Here is a 22,095-nt window from a genome sequence, read left to right as displayed (position 1 = left end):
ATAATATTCTCTAAATTACATCCTCAGCTTATCTTCTATATTTTCGTGATCATATTAACACAAGTCTTTAGAACCGTATTTTCCAACAAAATATTGTCCTCCTTACATATTGCAAATCGTTTTTAATTATGCATTAATAACTTTAAAAAAACTATAAATACCAACTAAATTCACGTATCATTCTCCTCTCCATCCCATAGAAGATCCCATTCTCTTTCTTGGTTTTGCTTTTTCAACTGCTCCCCGGCCGGTGGCTTTCTCCTTTTCGAGCCGTCGGCGCCATGCAGCAGCTTGCTGGTGGCCGTCCGCTGCTGGCCGTGCCGTGGTCGCCGCCGTGGCGGCGGAGATGGAGACAGCCGTCGCGGATGTGAGAAAACAGAGATTTATGACACATAGTATGGGACTTGGACGTACAGTACCCTGTATGATCGAAACAGCAATCAGTAGTGAAGGGAGAGGCGGAGAGCCGCAGAGGAGCTGAGCAAGCGAGCATCGCGCGTCCATGGCGTGAATGAATGCAGCAGGTGCAGCTGCCGAACGGCATGGCCACTCACGGCCAGCCAGCCAGCTTGCAGGATGGATCTCCAGCCCCGAGCTCAGACTTCCAGTGCCCGCCTCGTGACTCCGACGCCCACACCACAGGTCACGTTCCGGCAACGTCTGGCTTCGACCAATCGATTCCACTCACGCATTCACTGCACCATTAACTCCCTTCTAGCCGCCCACCTACTCACTCCGTCCTCTTTAAACCCAGCTGCGCCTCAGTGGCTCATTGCGTACGCGCATGCCACCGCAGTCTCCCTAGCACCACCGTGTCTTCAACGCACGGGAGATCGAAGAGCGTCCCCAAGCGATCTTGGGTTGGCTACTTGGCTGCAGCTGCAGGTTGGCCGGCGGAGATCGATGGAGCTACAGCTGTCGGCCGTGCTCGGCTCGCTCGCCCTCGGCGGCGCGGTGCTGGTGCTGTTCTTCGTTAAGTGGTGGCAGCCGCTGGCCGGCACCGACCGGCGCGTCAAGGAGCTTGCAGACGCGGTGGAGGCCCTGCTGCGGCAGCGGTACGAGGTGCTGGGCCACGACCCGGCGCCGTCGTCGGATACCGTGCGCGCGTGGCTGCGGCGCGTGCAGGAGGCGCAGGACGAGATGGCGTCCATCAAGGCGCGGCACGACGGCGGGCAGCTATACGTGGTCCGCCTGGTGCAGTACCTCTTCCTCCCCACGGGCCCGGTCGCGGGGCTGGCCGAGCAGCAGCTCAAGGCAGTGCGCGCGCTCCGAGAGCAGGGCGCCGCGATCCTCGATGCCGCACTGGCCACGCCGCAGGCGCCGCCGCCTCTTCTCTGCGACCCCGAAGAGCTGGAGGGTCTCCCAGCGGAGGCGGGGCCCGCGAGGGCCTACCTCAACGAGGCGCTTCGCTTCCTCGGCGACTGCGACGCCGCGCTTGGCGTCTGGGGTGCCGGCGGCGTGGGCAAGACCACGGTGCTGAAGCTGGTGCGCGAGGTGTGCGGCCGCGTCGCGCGATTCGACCACGTCCTACTCGTCGCGGCCTCCAGGGACTGCACGGTGGCCAAGCTCCAGAGGGAGGTCGTGTCCGTGCTCGGGCTGCGCGACGCGCCCACGGAGCAGGCGCAGGCCGCCGGGATCCTGAGCTTCCTGAGGGACAAGAGCTTCCTGCTGCTGCTGGACAGCGTGTGGGAACGTCTGGACCTGGAGAGGGTCGGCATCCCGCAGCCCCTCGGCATGGCTAACGGCAAGGTGAGGAAGATCATAGTGGCGTCGAGGAGCGAGGCCTTGTGCGCCGACATGGGCTGCCGCAACAAGATCAAGATGGAGTGCTTGAACGAGGAGGATGCGTGGAGCCTGTTTCAAGCTAATGTTGGCGGCGACATCATCCATGGCCACGCTCAAATTCCTGCACTTGCTAAACAGGTAATCAGCTTATCTGTTCAGACAGTGCTTTTGCTACTTATTATCACTCCATATATAAAATTCGAATTTCGAGGTGTATCCCGTAATGCAAAACTATTATAATAAGGAAAATATTTGTAATCCGCTAGTTTATTTCTAAATTAAAATGCGATAAATAAAAAATTGAAAGGAGTATCTTTTTATTACATGATCTTGTAACATCCATATTGTTTCACAAAGACTCTAGGAGTAGTATATTAAGTTCCACAAAGATTATAGGAGTAGTATTTAATAATAAAGCAATTATTGGCATAAGCTTTTTCCTATCCAAATGAAATACCTGTCAGTCCTGTCCTGTCTTAAGATGACCAGGGGGAGTAGTTGTTTCGTTTTGACGAGTATTTTTTCAGTTACCTGCAACCTACTATGGTAGTACTTATTTATTTGGCAACCGTATGCGTATCATATAAAGTGATACGGTTCATATATTAAATCTGAGGTATTCATCTCACATTTAACGACAGCAATCATTTTTACGAAGCACTCTCACCAAAATTTTAAAATTTTATGGAGGACCCCTCACATCTACTATCGTTATGACAGATAAATATTTGAGATTTAAAATGTGTACCATACCTTTTAACTTTTAAGCCCAGGATACGTTACCTATTTATTTCAGTTACCGTTTTATGTCTCCTTTCTAAAGGGCCGTTGTGTGCCCTATCTGTGGGTTTAGGTAGTTGATTTTATCAAAGACATGGAGGATGTGTTTGTTTAATGTACAAGGAGAGATGGAAGGAAGCAGTCACAGTTTTTATAGTGTTTGGATGAGAGTCACGTGAACACGAGGTAAACACCGAAGTAACTTTTTGTGGCGGCGTGATTAAAAAAACCAAGTGGACACTATCGTCCCACCTCATCCTACTTTAACCTTAAACCAAACACATTCCTAGCTACTTGCTTACTTCACTAGTCGATGACATTGACCCAAAGGCCTTGGATAAGTATTGGCAAAGATAAGTTCAAACGTTACTCCAACCCAACTCCCTAACTTCAAACGTTTCATATTTTCATTTGACATAAATATCTGAATTTCTAGTTACAAATATGTCTGATTTCTTCAGGCTAAACTTGTTTCGCCATCAAACAGGTCGCTGCCGAATGCAAGTGCTTGCCTTTGGCCCTCGTCACCGTCGGCCGCGCAATGTCAAATAAGCGCACACCAGAGGAGTGGTCCAACGCACTCGACACCCTCAAGGCATCGCTCCGCTCCGGCACGCCCGGCTTGGACAAGAGCACGCAGGCGCTAGTGAAGTTCTGCTACGACAACCTGGAGAGCGACATGGTGAGGGAATGCTTCCTGACCTGTGCGCTATGGCCGGAGGACCACAACATCTCCAAGGAGGAGCTCGTGCAGAGCTGGATAGGACTCGGCCTGCTCCCCGATCTCAGCGACATCGAAGAGGCCCACAGGTTCGGGCTCTCGGTGATTGCCATCATGAAGGCCGCGTGCCTGCTGGAGCCCGGGGACAACCACCGCTACAACATGTTCCCGTCAGACACTCACGTCAGGATGCACGACGTCGTGCGCGACGCGGCGCTCCGGTTCGCGCCCGCCAAGTGGCTGGTCCGCGCAGGCGCTGGGCTCAGGGAGCCCCCGCGCGAGGAGGCGCTGTGGCGGGGCGCGCAGCGCGTGTCCCTGATGCACAACACCATCGAGGACGTGCCGGCGAAGGTGGGTGGCGCCCTCGCGGACGCGCAGCCGGCGTCGCTGATGCTCCAGTGCAACAAGGCCCTGCCGAAGAGGATGCTCCAGGCGATCCAGCATTTCACCAAGCTCACGTACCTGGACCTCGAGGACACCGGCATTCAGGACGCCTTCCCCATGGAGATCTGCTGTTTGGTCAGCTTGAAGCACCTCAACCTATCCAAGAACAAGATCCTGTCGCTGCCGATGGAGCTGGGCAACCTGAGCCAGCTCGAGTACTTCTACCTGCGCGACAACTACTACATCCAGATCACCATACCACCGGGGCTGATCTCGCGGCTTGGGAAGCTGCAGGTGCTGGAGGTTTTCACCGCGAGCATCGTCTCCGTCGCGGACAACTACGTCGCGCCAGTCATTGACGACCTCGAGAGCAGCGGCGCGCGCATGGCGTCGCTCGGCATCTGGCTCGACACCACCCGCGACGTGGAGCGCCTCGCGCGGCTAGCGCCGGGCGTGCGCGCCCGGTCGCTGCACCTGCGCAAGTTAGAAGGGACGCGCGCCCTGCCGCTGCTGTCCGCGGAGCACGCGCCGGAGCTTGCCGGCGTGCAGGAGAGCCTGCGGGAGCTGGTGGTCTACTCCTCCGATGTCGACGAGATCACGGCCGACGCGCACGTGCCCATGCTGGAGGTCATCAAGTTTGGGTTCCTTACGAAGCTGCGCGTCATGGCGTGGTCCCACGCCGCCGGGTCCAACCTCCGCGAGGTCGCCATGGGCGCGTGCCACAGTCTAACTCACTTGACGTGGGTGCAGAACCTCCCCTGCCTAGAATCGCTGAACCTCAGCGGGTGCAACGGGCTGACGAGACTGCTGGGTGGCGCGGAGGACAGCGGCAGCGCCACGGAGGAGGTGATCGTGTTCCCGCGTCTGAAGCTGCTGGCCCTGCTGGGGCTGCCGAAGCTGGAGGCCGTGCGAGTCGAGGGAGAGTGCGCGTTCCCGGAGCTGCGGCGCCTGCAGACGAGGGGGTGCCCGCGGCTGAAGAGGATTCCTATGCGCCCGGCGCGCGGGCAGCAGGGTACCGTGCGGATCGAGTGCGACAAGCACTGGTGGAACGCTCTACAGTGGGCGGGCGAGGACGTCAAGGCCTGCTTTGTCCCTGTGCTGTGAGTGAGTCATTTCACTAGGCGGACGGAGCTGCAATTTTGGCGCCAGTTGATATGTTCGACGACCACGGTCCACGGGTTGTACCACGGTTCAAGGCAAGATGAGCGATGAAATCGGAAATATCTCTCGAACAGCGAAAAGGCGGTTTGTTTTGGATTTCTTCTAAGAACAATTCAAATTTTGGCTTAATTCCCGTTATGTTGAGAGCTGGTGACCTGGTTAAAGGCGCTTTTGTCAGGACTCTGGCTTCTTAAAAACACTTCCGGATCTAATTCCTCTAGCTTTTTGTCTTTCCTAAAGAAGTTGTAGCCATTTTATAATTTGTTTGGCAAAACAACTTATTCTATATTTATTTCGAATGATGTACGATACAACTCATGTTTTTTATTGCTCTGGCTCCCGATAATAAAAAACTGCGCCAACTTAGGGCTCTTGACCAGAAACGTTTTTTCTTCTTCAATTTTTTACCTTTAGGTAAGGTTTTACAATGAACCGAGTAGGAGCTGCTCAAAGAGCTATCTATGCTAAAGGAGCCTGTCGGAGAGGAAATCTCCGGCCCGATGGTGGAATGCACCTACCCTAAATCCTTAGATAAAGGAGGGGTCTAAGCGTTTTGCTTGTTAGTTGGAAAATAGAGAGAACACAAGAACACACAAGGATTTAGAGTGGTTCGGGCCGCCGGAGCGTAATACCCTACTCCACTGTGTGATGTATTGAGCTGACTTAAGTTGAGTTGTGTGTAAGTTGGCTTTTTTCTGTAACGTTGCGTGCCTCCCCTTTTATAGCTGAAGGGGGGCACGTACAAGGGTGCTGAGCCCCGACATGCGGGCCCTGGGACATAACGGAGGTAATACTTGGAGCAACTGATACCCGTTGCTGGAGCAATCTTCTTGCGCCCTGATACCCGCGATCTGCGTAGCTTTGGCGTGCAGGGGAAGCCTCCCTGGCGACGTACAAGTGATGATGGTCACAGTGCACCTTGCAGCACGGGCGTACTGTTTGGCAATGGACTGGACAGGCACGCCGCCTGCAGTATGGCCTGGACGCTGCTTGCCAGCGGAGTGGACATGACACATTAAATGTTGAGGCGATCGCCTGTCAGCGGAATTGTCAGGCGGCGCGTCTTCTCCGCAATAAATGCAGAGACCGCGCGGCCCAGAGGCTTTACGTCAGGCTCTGCCCGCTGGCTTACGTCACGGGTGATATGCCACGTGGCAGCATCGAGCCTCCGCCTGAGCGGGGAGAGGAAGTGTACACGGTATGGTCCGGACACGTGTCGGCCCCGGACCCCCGCCTGGCCTTGGTTAAGGTCTGAGTATTCTTTGTCCTAGAATACCGGGACCCTGCTGAGGGTGGCCCAGACCCTACTCAGAGAGGTCCAGGACCCGTCCCGGGGGTCCGGTCTGTACCCGCGGAGGTCCTGGACCCTACCCGGAGACCCGATTCGGATATGCTGGGGTCCGGGCCCACCGTTGATACCTTGGAGGATATTGTCTTTCCTGGCCACGTGGCGGCCCTGGAGCCGTCCACGTGGTGGGGTCAGGTGTTTATTCGCCACGCGACTAAAGATAGCCGCATGGACATCGCACCTTCGTACTGTAGTAACGGGTACCCCTTTTCCAGGGTACTGACAGTGGCCCTCGGGCCCGTCTCAGGGGAGGATACGAGCCTGCAGGTGGGGCCAAAGCTGGATTGTCGATTGGCACGCTGCTTCTGAGCGCTTGTTGGCGAAATTACTGCTAGCCCGCCTTTGAACACGCCAACTGCCACGCCTGTCCCCGCGGCTGACTGAACCGTGACCTCCGCACTTAATGGCTTTGTTGGGCCATGCGCGGGGTGCCTCGATACCGCTGCATTGGTTTTGAAAATTCACGTTCTCTGTCCTCTGCGGCGGCCCTGAGGAGGCGCGGTACTGGCGCGAGCGGCGGTTCGACTTCTCTGCACCCAGGGACCGGCGCCCATGGAGGATGACTCGTGGGCCCGGGCCCCCGTGCCAGAGACTGGGCTGTTGGTTTCGGCGGAAACGAAGAGGCGCACTGCTGTAGACGGTGGCGTGCTCCTCACGCGGCGGTTCGCCTTCTCCGCACACGGAGACCGACGCCCAAGGAGTATGACTCGTGGGCCCAGGGCCCCATGCCAGAGACTGGTCCGCTGCTTCCGGCGGAGGTGAAGAGGCGTGTTACTGCGGGTCGGTAGCATGCACCTTGTGTGGCGGTTTGCCTTCTTCGTACCGAGGAACCGGCACGCCAGGTGCATGACATGTGGGCCTGGGCCCCATGCCAGAGGCTAGGTGAAAGTCGCCTAGAGGGGGGTGAATAGGCAAATCTAAAATTTATGAAGTTTAAGCACAACTACAAGCTGGGGTTAGCGTTAGAAATAAAGTTGAGTCCGAAAGAGAGGGCGAAAACAAATCACAAGCAAATAAGGCGAATGACACGGTGATTTGTTCGGTTCTTGCAAATCTACTCCCCGTTGAGGTGGTCACAAAGACCAGGTCTCTTTCAACCCTTTCCCTCTCTCAAACGGTCACCTAGACCGAGTGAGCTTTTCTCTTCAATCAAACGGGACACTTAGTCCACTACAAGGACCACCACAACTTGGTGTCTCTTGCTTTGATTACAAGTGAGTTGAGAACAAGAATGGAGGAAGAAGAAAAGCGATCCAAGCGCAAGAGCTCAAAAGAACACGACAAAACTCTCTCTTCTAGTCACTATTGCTTTGAGTGGAATTGGGACTTGGAGAGATTTTGATTCACTCTATTTGTGGCTTGGATTGAATGCACTAGCTCTTGTATTGGATGTGTTGGCTGAAAACTTGGATGCCTTGAAGTGTTGGTGGTTAGGGGTATTTATAGCCCCAACCACCAAAGTGGCCGTTGGGGAAGGTTGCTGTCGAAGGGCGCACCGGACAGTCCGGTGCGCCACCGGACATTTTCCAGTGCGCCAACCACGTCACCCAACCATTAGGGTTCGACCATTGAAGCTTCTGACAACTGGGCCACCGGACAGTCCGGTGGTGCACCGGGCAGTCACTGTTCACTGTCTGGTGCGCCCTCTGGCGCCTGCTCTGACTCTGCGCGCGCTGTCCGCGCACTGTTCACGCATTCTTCACTTTTGCAGACGACCGTTGGCGCTGTTAGCCATTGCTCCGCATGGCACATCGGACAGTCCGGTGAATTATAGCGGAGGGCAATTCCAGAAACCCGAAGGTGGCAGGTTCGGAGTTGATCTCCCTGGTGCACCGGACACTGTCACCGGACAGTCCGGTTCGCCAGACCAGGGCTGCCTTCAGTTGTCTTTTGCTCTTTTTATTTGAACCCTTTCTTGGACTTTTTATTGGTTTGTGTTGAACCTTTGGCACCTGTAGAACTTATATTCTAGAGCAAACTAGTTAGTCCAATTATTTGTGTTGGGCAATTCAACCACCAAAATCATTTAGGAAAAGGTTTGACCCTATTTTCCTTTCAATATCCCCCTTTTTGGTGATTGATGCCAACATAAAACCAAAGCAAATATATAAGTGCAGAATTGAACTAGTTTGCATAAGGTAAGTGCAAAGGTTGCTTGGAATTAAACCAATTTACATTTCATAAGATATGCATGGATTGCTTTCTTCATATTTAACATTTTGGACCATGTTTGCACCACTTGTTTTGGTTTTGCAAATGTTTTGGAAAATCTTTTTCAAAGTCTTTTTGCAAATAGTCAAAGGTATATGAATATGATTTTGAGAAGCATTTTCAAGATTTGAAATTTTCTCCCCCTGTTTCAAATGCTTTTCCTTTGACTAAACAAAACTCCCCCTCAATGAAATTCTCCTCTTAGTGTTCAAGAGGGTTTTAGATATTAATTTTGAAGAGGTCATACCAATTTGATATTATATAAAAAAATAATATACCAATTTGAAAACGTTTGAAAAACTTCTTTAATACAAATTGAAAGAACACATTTTTTTGAAATTGGTGGTGGTGCGATCCTTTTGCTTTGGGCTAATACTTTCTCTCCCTTTGGCATGAATCACCAAAAACGGATACTTGTGAGTGAAATATAAGCCCTTCATAACTTTCTCTCCCCCTTTGGCAAACAATATATGAGTGAAGATTATACCAAATTGGAGGTGGTGCGGAGTAACAGCGAAGGGTAGAAATCATGATGGAGTGGAGTGGAAGCCTTGTCTTCGCCGATGACTCCATTTCCCTTTCAATCTATGACTTAGCATAAAATACACTTGAAAACCACATTAGTCATAGCAAATGAAAGAGATGATCAAAGCTATGTAAATGAGCTATGTGTGCAAAGTATCAATCAAAATTCCTAGAATCAAGAATGTTTAGCTCATGCCTAAGTTTGGTAAATGTTTTCTCATCTAATGGCTTGGTAAAGATATCAGCTAATTGTTATTTGGTGCTAACATATGCAATCTCGATATCCCCCCTTTGTTGGTGATCCCTCAAAAAGTGATACCGAATGGCTATGTGCTTAGTGCGACTGTGCTCAACGGGATTATCCTCCATGCGGATTGCACTCTCATTATCACATAGGAGAAGAACTTTGGTTAATTTGTAGCCATAGTCCCTAAGGGTTTGCCTCATCCAAAGCAATTGCGTGCAACAATGGCCTGTGGCAATGTACTCGGCTTCGGCGATAGAAAGAGCTACAGAATTTTGTTTCTTTGAAGCCCAAGACACCAGGGGTCTTCCCAAGAACTGACAAGTCCCTGATGTACTCTTTCTATCAATTTTACACCCTGCCCAATTAGCATCTGATAACCTATCAAATCAAAGGTGGATCCCCTGGGGTACCAAAGGCCAAACTTAGGTGTATGAACTAAATATCTCAAGATTCGTTTCACGGCCCTAAGGTCAACTTCCTTAGGATCGGCTTGGAATCTTGCACACATGCATACGGAAAGCATAATATCCGGTCGAGATGCACATAAATAAAGTAGAGAACCTATCATCGACCGGTATACCTTTTGACCTACGGATTTACCTCCCGTGTCGAGGTCGAGATGCCCATTGGTTCCCATGGGTGTCTTGATGGGCTTGGCATCCTTCATCCCAAACTTGGTGAGTATGTCTTGAATGTACTTCATTTGGCTGATGAAGGTGCCCTCTTGGAGTTGCTTGACTTGAAATCATAAGAAATACTTCAACTCCCCCATCATAGACATCTCGAATTTTTGTACCATGATCCTACTAAACTCTTCACATGTAGATTTGTTAGTAGACCCAAATATGATATCATCAACATAAATTTGGCATACAAACAAATAATTTGCAATTGTTTTAGTAAAGAGAGTAGGATCGACTTTTCCGACTTTGAAGCCATTAGCGATAAGAAAATCTCTTAGGCATTCATACCATGCTCTTGGGGCTTGCTTGAGCCCATAAAGCGCCTTAGAGAGTTTGTACACATGGTTAGGGTATTCACTATCTGCAAAGCCGGGAGGTTGAGAGCACCTAGAGGGGGGGGGGGGGTGAATAGGTGATCCTGTAAAAACTTAAACTTATAGCCACAAAACTTGATTAGGTGTTAGCACAGTTTATGCCAAGTGGCTAGAGAGGAGTCAAAACACAATAACCACAAGAATCCGATCACAGAGATGACACAGTGGTTATCCCGTGGTTCGGCCAAGTACAAAACTTGCCTACTCCACGTTGTGGCGTCCCAACGGACGAGAGTTGCACTCAACTCCTCTCAAGTGATCCAATGATCAACTTGAATACCACGGTGTTCTTGCTTTTCTTTTCTCAATCCCGTTTGCGAGGAATCTCCACAACTTGGAGCCTCTCGCCCTTACAAAAGATGTTCACAGAGAATCACAGAGCAAAGGAGGGATTAGCAACTCACACACGACACAAAGATCACAGCGAATACGCACACACAAGACCCAGACTTGAGCTCAAAAGACTAGCACACTAGAACGGAGCTCAAATCACTAGAATGTCAAACAAGTGCGCGAGATTGATGTGTGAGTGATCAAGAGTGCTCAAGGAATGCTTGGTGTACTCCTCCATGCGCCAAGGGGTCCCTTTTATAGCCCCAAGGCAGCTAGGAGCCGTTGGGAACAAATCTGGAAGGCCATCTTTGCCTTCTGTCTCGTGGCGCACCGGACAGTCCGGTGCACACCGGACACTGTCCGGTGCCCGATTTGTTTCCATAAAAAGCGAAGCCGACCGTTGCCGACCGTTGCAGATCTGGCGCACCGGACAGTCCGGTGCACACCGGACAGTCCGGTGCTCCCTTCCGACCGTTGGCTCGGCCACGTGTCGCGCGCCGATCGCGCGGCCGACCGTTGGCCCGGCCGACCGTTGGCTCACCGGACAGTCCGGTGCACACCGGACAGTCCGGTGAATTTTAGCCGAAGTCGCCGGGGAAAAACCCGAGAGCGGCTGGTTTGCGCTGCGCTGATCTGGCGCACCGGACACTGTCCGGTGCACACCGGACAGTCCGGTGCCCCAGCCCGAAGCAGCCTTTGGCTGTACACAGCCACTCTCCACTTCTTTTCTTTTCTTCTTTCTCCTGTTTCTAACACTTAGACAAGATGTTAGTACACAAAACTAATGTACTAAGGCTTAGAAACATACCTTTACTTGTGATTTACACTTTGTTCATCCATGAGCATATTTTCACATTTAGGCCCTTGTGTTTGCACTCAATCACCAAAATACTTAGAAATGGCCCAAGGGCACATTTCCCTTTCAATCTCCCCCTTTTTGGTGATTCATGCCAACACAATATAAAGCAACTAGAACAAGTGCAAAATCACTTTAAATAAAAACTCAAATTGGTTTTATTCAATTTTGGCATATATGGATCATCCTTTGCCACCACTTGGTTTGTTTTTGCAAATCAAACTCAAATCTCTATCTCTAAGTCAAACACACATGTTGAAGTATAAAGAGAGTCATTCCAAAAAAGAGATTGATCAAAGATTTCAAAAACTCCCCCTTTTTCCCATAATCAACACTTCTCCCCACAAGAAGCCAACTTTTGAAAATAGAGACAATAAGAGACAATAAAAGCTTTTGACAAAACAAAAACTCTATTCTACTATTTTCAAAATCTCTCAAGTGGTAGCTGATCCATTTACCTTTATTTTCTCCCCCTTTGGCATCAAGCACCAAAACGGGATCAATCTTGGCCCGTTAACCCCTCTCATCGGAGTGCAGTGGAAGTCTTTCATGGTCCAAGTCCACCTTTTCCCTTTCAATCCTCCTTCGAGACTAAATTATCAAACTCAAGCACATGGTTAGTCTCAAAGGGTCAAGTTGTAGCACATCTCCCCCTACACATGTGCATCACTTTGCAACGGACTTGTGAGGTCCAGGGAGTGTTTGTACAACTTGAGCACCATAATAAGCAACATAATGCAAAAAGGAACATGATCAAAAGCATAACTACATGTATGCTACAATTCAATCCAGGTTCCGCGAATCTAAGACATTTAGCTCACTACGCAACCTGCAAAAGGTCTTCTCATCTAGAGGCTTAGTGAAGATATCGGCTAGCTGGTTCTCGGTGCTAACATGAAACACTTCGATATCTCCCTTTTGCTGGTGGTCTCTCAAAAAGTGATGCCGGATGTCTATGTGCTTTGTGCGGCTGTGTTCAACAGGATTTTCCGCCATGCGGATAGCACTCTCATTATCACATAGGAGTGGGACTTTGCTCAGATTGTAGCCAAAGTCCCTGAGGGTTTGCCTCATCCAAAGTAGTTGCGCGCAACACTGTCCTGCGGCAACATACTCGGCCTCAGCGGTGGATAGGGCAACGGAAGTTTGTTTCTTAGAGTTCCATGACACCAGGGACCTTCCTAAGAATTGGCACGTCCCCGATGTACTCTTCCTATCGACCTTACATCCAGCATAGTCAGAGTCTGAGTATCCAACTAAGTCAAAGGTAGACCCCTTTGGATACCAGAGCCCGAAGCAAGGCGTAGCAACCAAATATCTAAGAATTCGCTTCACCGCCACTAAGTGACACTCCTTAGGATCGGATTGAAATCTAGCACACATGCATACGCTAAGCATAATATCCGGTCTACTAGCACATAAGTAAAGCAAAGAACCTATCATTGACCGGTATGCTTTTTGATCAACGGACTTACCTCCTTTGTTGAGGTCGGTGTGTCCGTCGGTCCCCATCGGAGTCTTGGCAGGCTTGGCGTCCTTCATCCCAAACCGCTTTAGCAGATCTTGCGTGTACTTCGTTTGGGAGATGAAGGTGCCGTCCTTGAGTTGCTTCACTTGGAACCCAAGGAAGTAGTTCAACTCGCCCATCATCGACATCTCGAATTTCTGCGTCATCACCCTGCTAAACTCTTCACAAGACTTTTGGTTAGTAGAACCAAATATTATGTCATCGACATAAATTTGGCACACAAACAAATCACCATCACATGTCTTTGTAAAAAGAGTTGGATCGGCTTTCCCAACCTTGAAAGCATTAGCAATTAAAAAGTCTCTAAGGCATTCATACCATGCTCTTGGGGCTTGCTTAAGTCCATAGAGCGCCTTAGAGAGCTTACACACATGGTCTGGGTACCGTTCATCCACGAAGCCAGGGGGTTGCTCCACGTACACCTCCTCCTTGATTGGCCCGTTGAGGAAAGCGCTCTTCACATCCATTTGGTACAACCTGAAAGAATGGTGAGCGGCATATGCTAGCAAGATACGAATTGACTCTAGCCTAGCCACAGGAGCAAAAGTCTCCTCGAAATCCAAACCTGCGACTTGGGCATAACCTTTTGCCACAAGTCGAGCCTTGTTCCTCGTCACCACCCCGTGCTCGTCCTGTTTGTTGCGGAACACCCACTTGGTTCCCACAACATTTTGCTTCGGACGAGGCACCAGTGTCCAAACTTCATTGCGCTTGAAGTTGTTTAACTCCTCTTGCATGGCCAACACCCAGTCCGGATCTAGCAAGGCCTCTTCTACCCTGAAAGGCTCAATAGAAGAGACAAAGGAGTAATGCTCACAAAAATTAACTAATCGAGATCGAGTAGTTACTCCCTTGCTAATGTCACCCAGAATTTGGTCGACGGGATGATCCCTTTGAATCATCGCTCGAACTTGGGTTGGAGGTGCCGGTTGCACTTCTTCCTCCATTACGTTATCATCTTGTGCTCCCCCTTGATCACACGCCTCCTTATGATGAACCTGTTCATCGTCTTGAGTCGGGGGATGCACCATAATTGAGGAAGAGGGTTGATCTTGCTCATCTTGTTCCTGTGGCCGCACTTCTCCAATCGCCATGGTTCGTATAGCGGCCGTCGGAACATCTTCTTCATCTACATCATCACAATCAACAACTTGCTCTCTTGGAGAGCCATTAGTCTCATCAAATACAACGTCGCTAGAGGCTTCAACCAAACCCGATGATTTGTTGAAGACTCTATACGCCTTTGTATTTGAGTCATAACCTAATAAAAACCCTTCTACAGCTTTGGGAGCAAACTTAGAATTTCTACCCTTCTTCACTAGAATGTAGCATTTACTCCCAAATACACGAAAGTACGATACATTGGGTTTGTTACCGGTTAGTAGCTCATACGACGTCTTCTTGAGGAGGCGATGAAGGTAGACCCTGTTGATGGCGTGGCACGCTGTGTTCACGGCTTCCGTCCAAAAGCACTCGGGGGTCTTGAACTCTCCTAGCATCGTCCTCGCCATGTCGATGAGCGTCCTGTTCTTCCTCTCTACCACACCATTTTGCTGTGGTGTGTAGGGAGCGGAGAACTCGTGCTTGATCCCTTCCTCTTCAAGGAACTCCTCCACTTGAAGGTTCTTGAACTCGGACCCGTTGTCGCTTCTTATCTTTTTCACTTTGAGCTCAAACTCATTTTGAGCTCTCCTGAGGAAGCGTTTGAGGGTCCCTTGGGTTTCAGACTTATCCTGCAAAAAGAACACCCAAGTGAAGCGGGAAAAATCATCAACAATAACTAAGCCATACTTACTTCCCCCTATGCTTAGATAGGCGACGGGTCCGAAGAGGTCCATATGCAGTAGCTCCAGGGGTCTTGACGTGGTCATCACATTCTTGCTGTGATGCGCTCCTCCCACCTGTTTACCTGCCTGACAAGCTGCACAAGGTCTATCTTTTTCGAAATGTACATTTGTTAGACCTATCACATGTTCTCCCTTTAGAAGCTTGTGGAGGTTCTTCATCCCCACATGTGCTAAGCGGCGATGCCATAGCCAGCCCATGCAAGTCTTAGCCATTAAGCATGCATCTAGACCGGCCTCTTCTTTTGCAAAATCAACTAAATAAAGTTTGCCGTCTAGTACACCCTTAAAGGCTAGTGAACCATCACATCTTCTAAAGACAGACACATCTACATTTGTAAATAAACAATTATATCCCATTTGACATAATTGACTGACAGATAGCAAATTATATCCAAGACTCTCCACTAAGAATACATTTGATATAGAATGCTCATTTGAAATTGCAATTTTACCTAGCCCTTTTACCTTGCCTTGATTCCCATCACCGAATATAATTGAATCTTGGGAATCCTTATTTTTGACGTAGGAGGTGAACATCTTCTTCTCCCCCGTCATATGGTTTGTGCATCCGCTGTCAATAATCCAGCTTGAACCCCCGGATGCATAAACCTGCAAGGCAAATTTAGGCTTGGGTCTTAGGTACCCAACTCATGTTGGGTCCTGCAAGGTTAGCACAAATGTCCTTAGGGACCCAAATGCAAGTCCTGTCTCCCTTGCATTTTGCCCCTAACTTCCTAGCAACTATTTTCCTATCCTTTCTACAAATAGCAAAGGAAGTGTTTAAAGCACAATAAATTATAGAAGGTTCATTCACTACTTTCCTAGGAGCATGAATAACATTCTTTCTAGGCACATGAGCAATATTTCTCCTAGGCATATCCCTATCATGCTTATAAGAAGAACTAGAGGCAAACATGGCATGAGAATCATAAACATGTGAATCAAAATCATTATAAGCATTTCTAACATTTCTCCTATCATAATACATAAAAGCATGGTTCTTTTTAGCATTACTAGCCATAGGGGCCTTCCCTTTCTCCTTGACGAAGATGGGAGCCTTATGGCTTGTTAAGTTCTTGGCCTCTCTCTTGAAGCCAAGACCATCCTTAATTGAGGGGTGTCTACCAACCGTATAGGCATCCCTTGCAAATTTTATTTTATCAACTTCATTCTTGCTAGTCTTAAGTTGGGCATTAAGACTAGCCACTTCCTTATTTAATTTGGAAATTAAAACTAGATGTTCACTACAGGCATCAACATCGAAATCCTTACACCTAGTGCAAATCTTAACATGTTCTACACAAGAATTGGATTTGTTTGCTACTTCTAATTTAGCATTTAAATCATTGTTGACACCTTTCAAAGTAGAAATGGTTTCATGACAAGTAGATAGTTCAAAAGAAAGCATTTCATTTCTCTTAACTTCTAAAGCATAGGATTTTTGTGCCTCAACAAATTTATCATGCTCTTCATACAACAAATCCTCTTGCTTTTCTAAAAGTATATTCTTTTCATTCAAGGCATCAATTAATTCATTAATTTTGTCTATCTTAGATCTATCTAAGCCCTTGAACAAACATGAATAATCTACTTCATCCTCATCACTAGATTCGTCCTCACTTGAAGAAGCATAGGTAGAGTTGCGAGTACATACCTTCTTCTCTCTTGCCATAAGGCATGTGTGACGCTCGTTGGGGAAGAGGGTTGATTTATTGAAGGCGGTGGCGGCGAGTCCTTCATTGTCGGAGTCGGACGAGGAGCAATCCGAGTCCCACTCCTTGCCTAGATGCGCCTCGCCCTTTGCCTTCTTGTAATGCTTCTTCTTTTCCCTCTTGTTCCCCTTTTCCTGGTCACTATCATTATCAGGACAGTTAGAAATAAAATGACCAAGCTTACCGCATTTGAAGCATGATCGCTTCCCCTTGGTCTTAGTCTTGCTCGGCTGTCCATTGCGACCCTTTAGCACCGTCTTGAATCTCTTGATAATGAGGGCCATTTCTTCTTCATTAAGACCGGCCGCCTCAATTTGCGCCACCTTGCTGGGTAGCGCCTCCTTGTTCCCTGTGGCTTTGAGAGCAAAAGGTTGCGGCTCGTTGATCGGTCCATTCAAGGCGTCGTCCACATACCTTGCCTCCTTGATCATCATTCGCCCGCTGACGAATTTTCCTAGTACTTCTTCGGGCGACATTTTGGTGTACCTGGGATTCTCACGAATATTATTCACCAAATGAGGATCAAGAACGGTAAAGGACCTGAGCATTAGTCGGACGACGTCGTGGTCCGTCCATCGCGTGCTTCCGTAGCTCCTTATTTTGTTGACAAGGGTCTTGAGCCGGTTGTATGTTTGAGTTGGCTCCTCGCCCCTTATCATCGCGAACCGTCCAAGCTCGCCCTCCACCAACTCCATTTTGGTGAGCAAGGTAGCGTCATTTCCCTCATGAGAGATCTTGAGGGTATCCCAGATTTGCTTGGCGTTATCCAAGCCACTCACTTTATTATATTCATCCCTGCACAATGAGGCTAGAAGAACAGTAGTGGCTTGTGCATTCTTATGGATTTGCTCATTAATGAATATAGGACTATCCGAACTATTAAAGTGCATTCCACTATCTACAATCTCCCATATGCTAGGATGGAGAGAGAATAGGTGACTACGCATTTTGTGGCTCCAAAATCCGTAGTCCTCCCCATCAAAGTGTGGGGGCTTGCCGAGTGGAATGGAAAGCAAATGTGAATTTGAACTATGCGGAATACGAGAGTAGTCAAAAGAAAAGTTAGAATTAACCGGTTTCCTTTGTCTGTCGTGGTCGTCGTCCTTTTGGGAAGAAGAGGACTCATCGCTGTCGTAGTAGACGATCTCCTTGATGCGTCTTGTCTTCTTCTTCTTCCCATCTCTTCGCTTGTGGCCCGAGCCCGAGTCATTGGACTTGTCATCCCTTGGCTCGTTGACGAAGGACTCCTTCTCCTTGTCGTTGATCACAATTCCCTTCCCCTTAGGATCCATCTCTTCGGGCGGTTAGTCCCTTTCTTGAAGAGAACGGCTCTGATACCAATTGAGAGCACCTAGAGGGGGGGGTGAATAGGTGATCCTGTAAAAACTTAAACTTATAGCCACAAAACTTGATTAGGTGTTAGCACAGTTTATGCCAAGTGGCTAGAGAGGAGTCAAAACACAATAACCACAAGAATCCGATCACAGAGATGACACAGTGGTTATCCCGTGGTTCGGCCAAGTACAAAACTTGCCTACTCCACGTTGTGGCGTCCCAACGGACGAGAGTTGCACTCAACTCCTCTCAAGTGATCCAATGATCAACTTGAATACCACGGTGTTCTTGCTTTTCTTTTCTCAATCCCGTTTGCGAGGAATCTCCACAACTTGGAGCCTCTCGCCCTTACAAAAGATGTTCACAGAGAATCACAGAGCAAAGGAGGGATTAGCAACTCACACACGACACAAAGATCACAGCGAATACGCACACACAAGACCCAGACTTGAGCTCAAAAGACTAGCACACTAGAACGGAGCTCAAATCACTAGAATGTCAAACAAGTGCGCGAGATTGATGTGTGAGTGATCAAGAGTGCTCAAGGAATGCTTGGTGTACTCCTCCATGCGCCAAGGGGTCCCTTTTATAGCCCCAAGGCAGCTAGGAGCCGTTGGGAACAAATCTGGAAGGCCATCTTTGCCTTCTGTCTCGTGGCGCACCGGACAGTCCGGTGCACACCGGACACTGTCCGGTGCCCGATTTGTTTCCATAAAAAGCGAAGCCGACCGTTGCCGACCGTTGCAGATCTGGCGCACCGGACAGTCCGGTGCACACCGGACAGTCCGGTGCTCCCTTCCGACCGTTGGCTCGGCCACGTGTCGCGCGCCGATCGCGCGGCCGACCGTTGGCCCGGCCGACCGTTGGCTCACCGGACAGTCCGGTGCACACCGGACAGTCCGGTGAATTTTAGCCGAAGTCGCCGGGGAAAAACCCGAGAGCGGCTGGTTTGCGCTGCGCTGATCTGGCGCACCGGACACTGTCCGGTGCACACCGGACAGTCCGGTGCCCCAGCCCGAAGCAGCCTTTGGCTGTACACAGCCACTCTCCACTTCTTTTCTTTTCTTCTTTCTCCTGTTTCTAACACTTAGACAAGATGTTAGTACACAAAACTAATGTACTAAGGCTTAGAAACATACCTTTACTTGTGATTTACACTTTGTTCATCCATGAGCATATTTTCACATTTAGGCCCTTGTGTTTGCACTCAATCACCAAAATACTTAGAAATGGCCCAAGGGCACATTTCCCTTTCAGAGGTTGCTCAACATAGACCTCTTCCTTGATTGGTCCATTGAGGAAGGCACTTTTCACGTCCATTTGATATAGCTTAAAGCCATGGTAAGTAGCATAGGCAAGTAATATACGAATTTACTCAAGCCTAGCTACGGGTGCATAGGTTTCACCGAAATCCAAACCTTCGACTTGTGAATATCCCTTGGCCACAAGTCGGGCTTTGTTCCTTGTCACCACACCATGCTCATCTTGCTTGTTGCGGAAGACCCACTTGGTTCCTACAACATTTTGATTAGGACATGGAACAAGATGCCATACCTCATTCCTTGTGAAATTGTTGAGTTCCTCTTGCATAGCCAACACCCAATCCGAATCTCTTAATGCGTCTTCCACCCTGTATGGCTCAATAGAAGACACAAAAGAGTAATGTTCACAAAAATGGGCGACACGAGATCGAGTTGTTACCCCCTTTTGAATATCGCCGAGGATGGTGATCACGGGGTGATCTCTTTGTATCGCTTGGTGGACTCTTGGGTGTGGCGGTCTTGGACCCTCATCATCTTCCTTGTCTTGATCATTGGCATCTCCCCCTTGATCATTGTCCTCCTCTTGAGGTGGCTCTTCTTGATCTTCATTTTCATCATCTTGAGCTTGATCCTCATCTTGGGTTGGTGGAGATGCTTGATTTGAAGATGATGGTTGATCTTGTGCTTGTGGAGGCTCTTCAGATTCCTTAGGACACACATCCCCAATGGACATGTTCCTTAGTGCGACGCATGGAGCCTCTTCATCATCTAGCTCATCATGATCTACTTGCTCTACTTGAGAGCCGTTAGTCTCATCAAACACAATGTCACAAGAAACTTCAACTAGTCCTGTGGACTTGTTAAAGACTTTATATGCCCTTGTGTTTGAATCATATCCTAGTAAAAAGCCTTCTACAACCTTAGGAGCAAATTTAGATTTTCTACCTCTTTTAACAAGAATAAAACATTTGCTACCAAAGACTCTAAAATATGAAACATTGGGCTTTTTACCGATTAGGAGTTCATATGATGTCTTTTTGAGGATTCGGTGAAGGTAGAGACGGTTGATGGCATAGCAAGCGGTGTTGATTGCTTCCGCCCTAAACCGATCCGAAGTCTTGTATTCATCAAGCATGGTTCTTGCTATGTCAGGTAGAGTTCTATTCTTCCTCTCCACTACACCATTTTGTTGTGGCGTGTAGGGAGAAGAGAACTCATGCTTGATGCCCTCATCCTCAAGAAAGCCTTCAATTTGAGAGTTCTTGAACTCTGTCCCATTGTCGCTTCTAATCTTTTTGATCCTTAAGCCAAACTCATTTTGAGCCCGTCTCAAGAATCCCTTTAAGGTCTCTTGGGTTTGAGATTTTTCCTGCAAAAAGAACACCCAAGTGAAGTGAGAATAATCATCTACAATAACTAGACAGTACTTACTCTCGCCGATGCTTATGTAAGCGATCGGGCCGAATAGGTCCATGTGGAGTAGCTCAAGCGGCATGTCAGTCATCATGATGTTCTTGTGTGGATGATGAACACCAACTTGCTTCCCTGCTTGACATGCGCTACAAATCCTATCTTTCTCAAAATGAACATTTGTTAGTGAAAGAGAAATGTGCCCTTGGGCCATTTCTAGTATATTTTGGTGATTAAGTGTCCAACACATATTAAGTGGGTTATTATATGCCAAATGATGAATGAAGTGCAAATCAACAAGAAGGTATGTTTCTAGACTTAGTTCATTTGTTTTGGGTACTAATGAAGTTACCTAAGTGCTAGAAACAGGAAAAGAAAAAGATTGGAAGAGAGTGCCTGTGTGCAGCCAAGACTCAGCACAGTCTGGCACACCGGACTGTCCGGTGGTGCACCGGACAGTGTCCAGTGCGCCAGGCTGGTCTCTGATGAACTGGCTACTCTAGGGAAACTTTGGCGGCGTACGACTATAATTCACCGGACTGTCTGGTGGTGCACCGGACAGTCCGGTGAGCCAATGGCCGCCAGAGCAACGGTCGGCCACGCAATCCACGGGCGACGCGTGGCCCAAGCCAACGGTCGGCTGGGGGCACCGGACAGTGTCCGGTGCACCAACCAGCTCGAAGCTGCAACGGTCGGCTGCGCCAGGAACGAAAAGAAATCATGCACCGGACATGAACAGTGGTTGTCCGGTGGTGCACCGGACTGTCCGGTGCGCCACCCGACAGAAGGCAAGATTTGCCTTCCAAGAATGCCTCCAACGGCTCCTAGCTGCCTTGGGGCTATAAAAGGGACCCCTAGGCATATGGAGGAGTCACCCAAGCGTACTTTGAGCATTCTAAGTCTTCCACACTCCGTCTCCACGCACTTGATCGACCATGTTAGTGATTTGAGCTTCGTTCTTGTAGTGAACTCATTGTGCTTCATTTTGAGCTCAAGTCTTGGCTTGTGTGCGTGCGTATTGCTGCGGATTTGTGTGTGTTGCTTCCCAACCTTACTCTTGTGCTTTCACCGTGATCTTTATTGTAAGGGCGAGAGACTCCAACTTGTGGAGATTCCTCGCGAACGAGAAAAGATATGAGCAAAGAAAAGCCGTGATATTCAAGTTGATCATTGGATCACTTGAAAGGGGTTGAGTGCAACCCTCGTCCATTGGGACGCCACAACGCGGAGGTAGGTAAGTGTTATACTTACCGAACCACGGGATAAACTCGCGTGTCTTTTGTGAATGTTTTTCTGTGATAATTGTGTTCACAAGAGCTCGCTACTTAGCCATACTAACGATTAACCAAGTTTTGTGGCTATTAGTTGTTGAATTTTACAGGATCACCTATTCACCCCCCCCCCTCTCTAGGTGCTCTCAATTGGTATCGGAGCCGTTCTCTTCACGAAAGGGAATAATCGCCCGAAGAGATGGATCCTAAGGGAAAGGGGATGGTGGTCAATGATAAGGAGAAGGAATCCATCTTCAACGAGCCAAGGGACGACAAGCCCACTGACTCTGGCTCAAGTCATAAGAAGAAGGACGGGAAGAAG

The 22,095-nt window shown here is 49.0% G+C and overlaps 1 protein-coding gene across 1 annotated transcript; it reads left to right on the top strand.

The window, feature by feature from the left end:
- The first annotated feature begins 189 nt into the window (after nt 1–189).
- On the top strand, nt 190–5,158 carry LOC103633703 (disease resistance protein RPS2). The gene is made up of 2 exons (XM_008655413.4): nt 190–1,923; nt 3,053–5,158. The coding sequence occupies exons 1-2, from the start codon at nt 577–579 to the stop codon at nt 4,772–4,774; spliced, it is 3,069 nt and encodes a 1,022-aa protein (XP_008653635.3). The 5' UTR covers nt 190–576; the 3' UTR covers nt 4,775–5,158.
- Nucleotides 5,159–22,095: the final 16,937 nt, after the last annotated feature.

The sequence above is a fragment of the Zea mays genome, chromosome 1, assembly GCF_902167145.1.
Source record: "Zea mays cultivar B73 chromosome 1, Zm-B73-REFERENCE-NAM-5.0, whole genome shotgun sequence".
NCBI lineage: Eukaryota > Viridiplantae > Streptophyta > Magnoliopsida > Poales > Poaceae > Zea > Zea mays.
This window is presented reverse-complemented; position numbering and strand designations above follow the sequence as displayed.

What these genes read in the sequence shown, in the direction of transcription:
- LOC103633703 (XM_008655413.4), top strand. Translation starts at nt 577, where the DNA reads ATGGATCTCCAGCCCCGAGCTCAGACTTCCAGTGCCCGCCTCGTGACT. An exon ending in TTCCTGCACTTGCTAAACAG is followed by an intron (nt 1,924 to 3,052) that starts GTAATCAGCTTA and finishes GCCATCAAACAG; the next exon opens with GTCGCTGCCGAATGCAAGTG.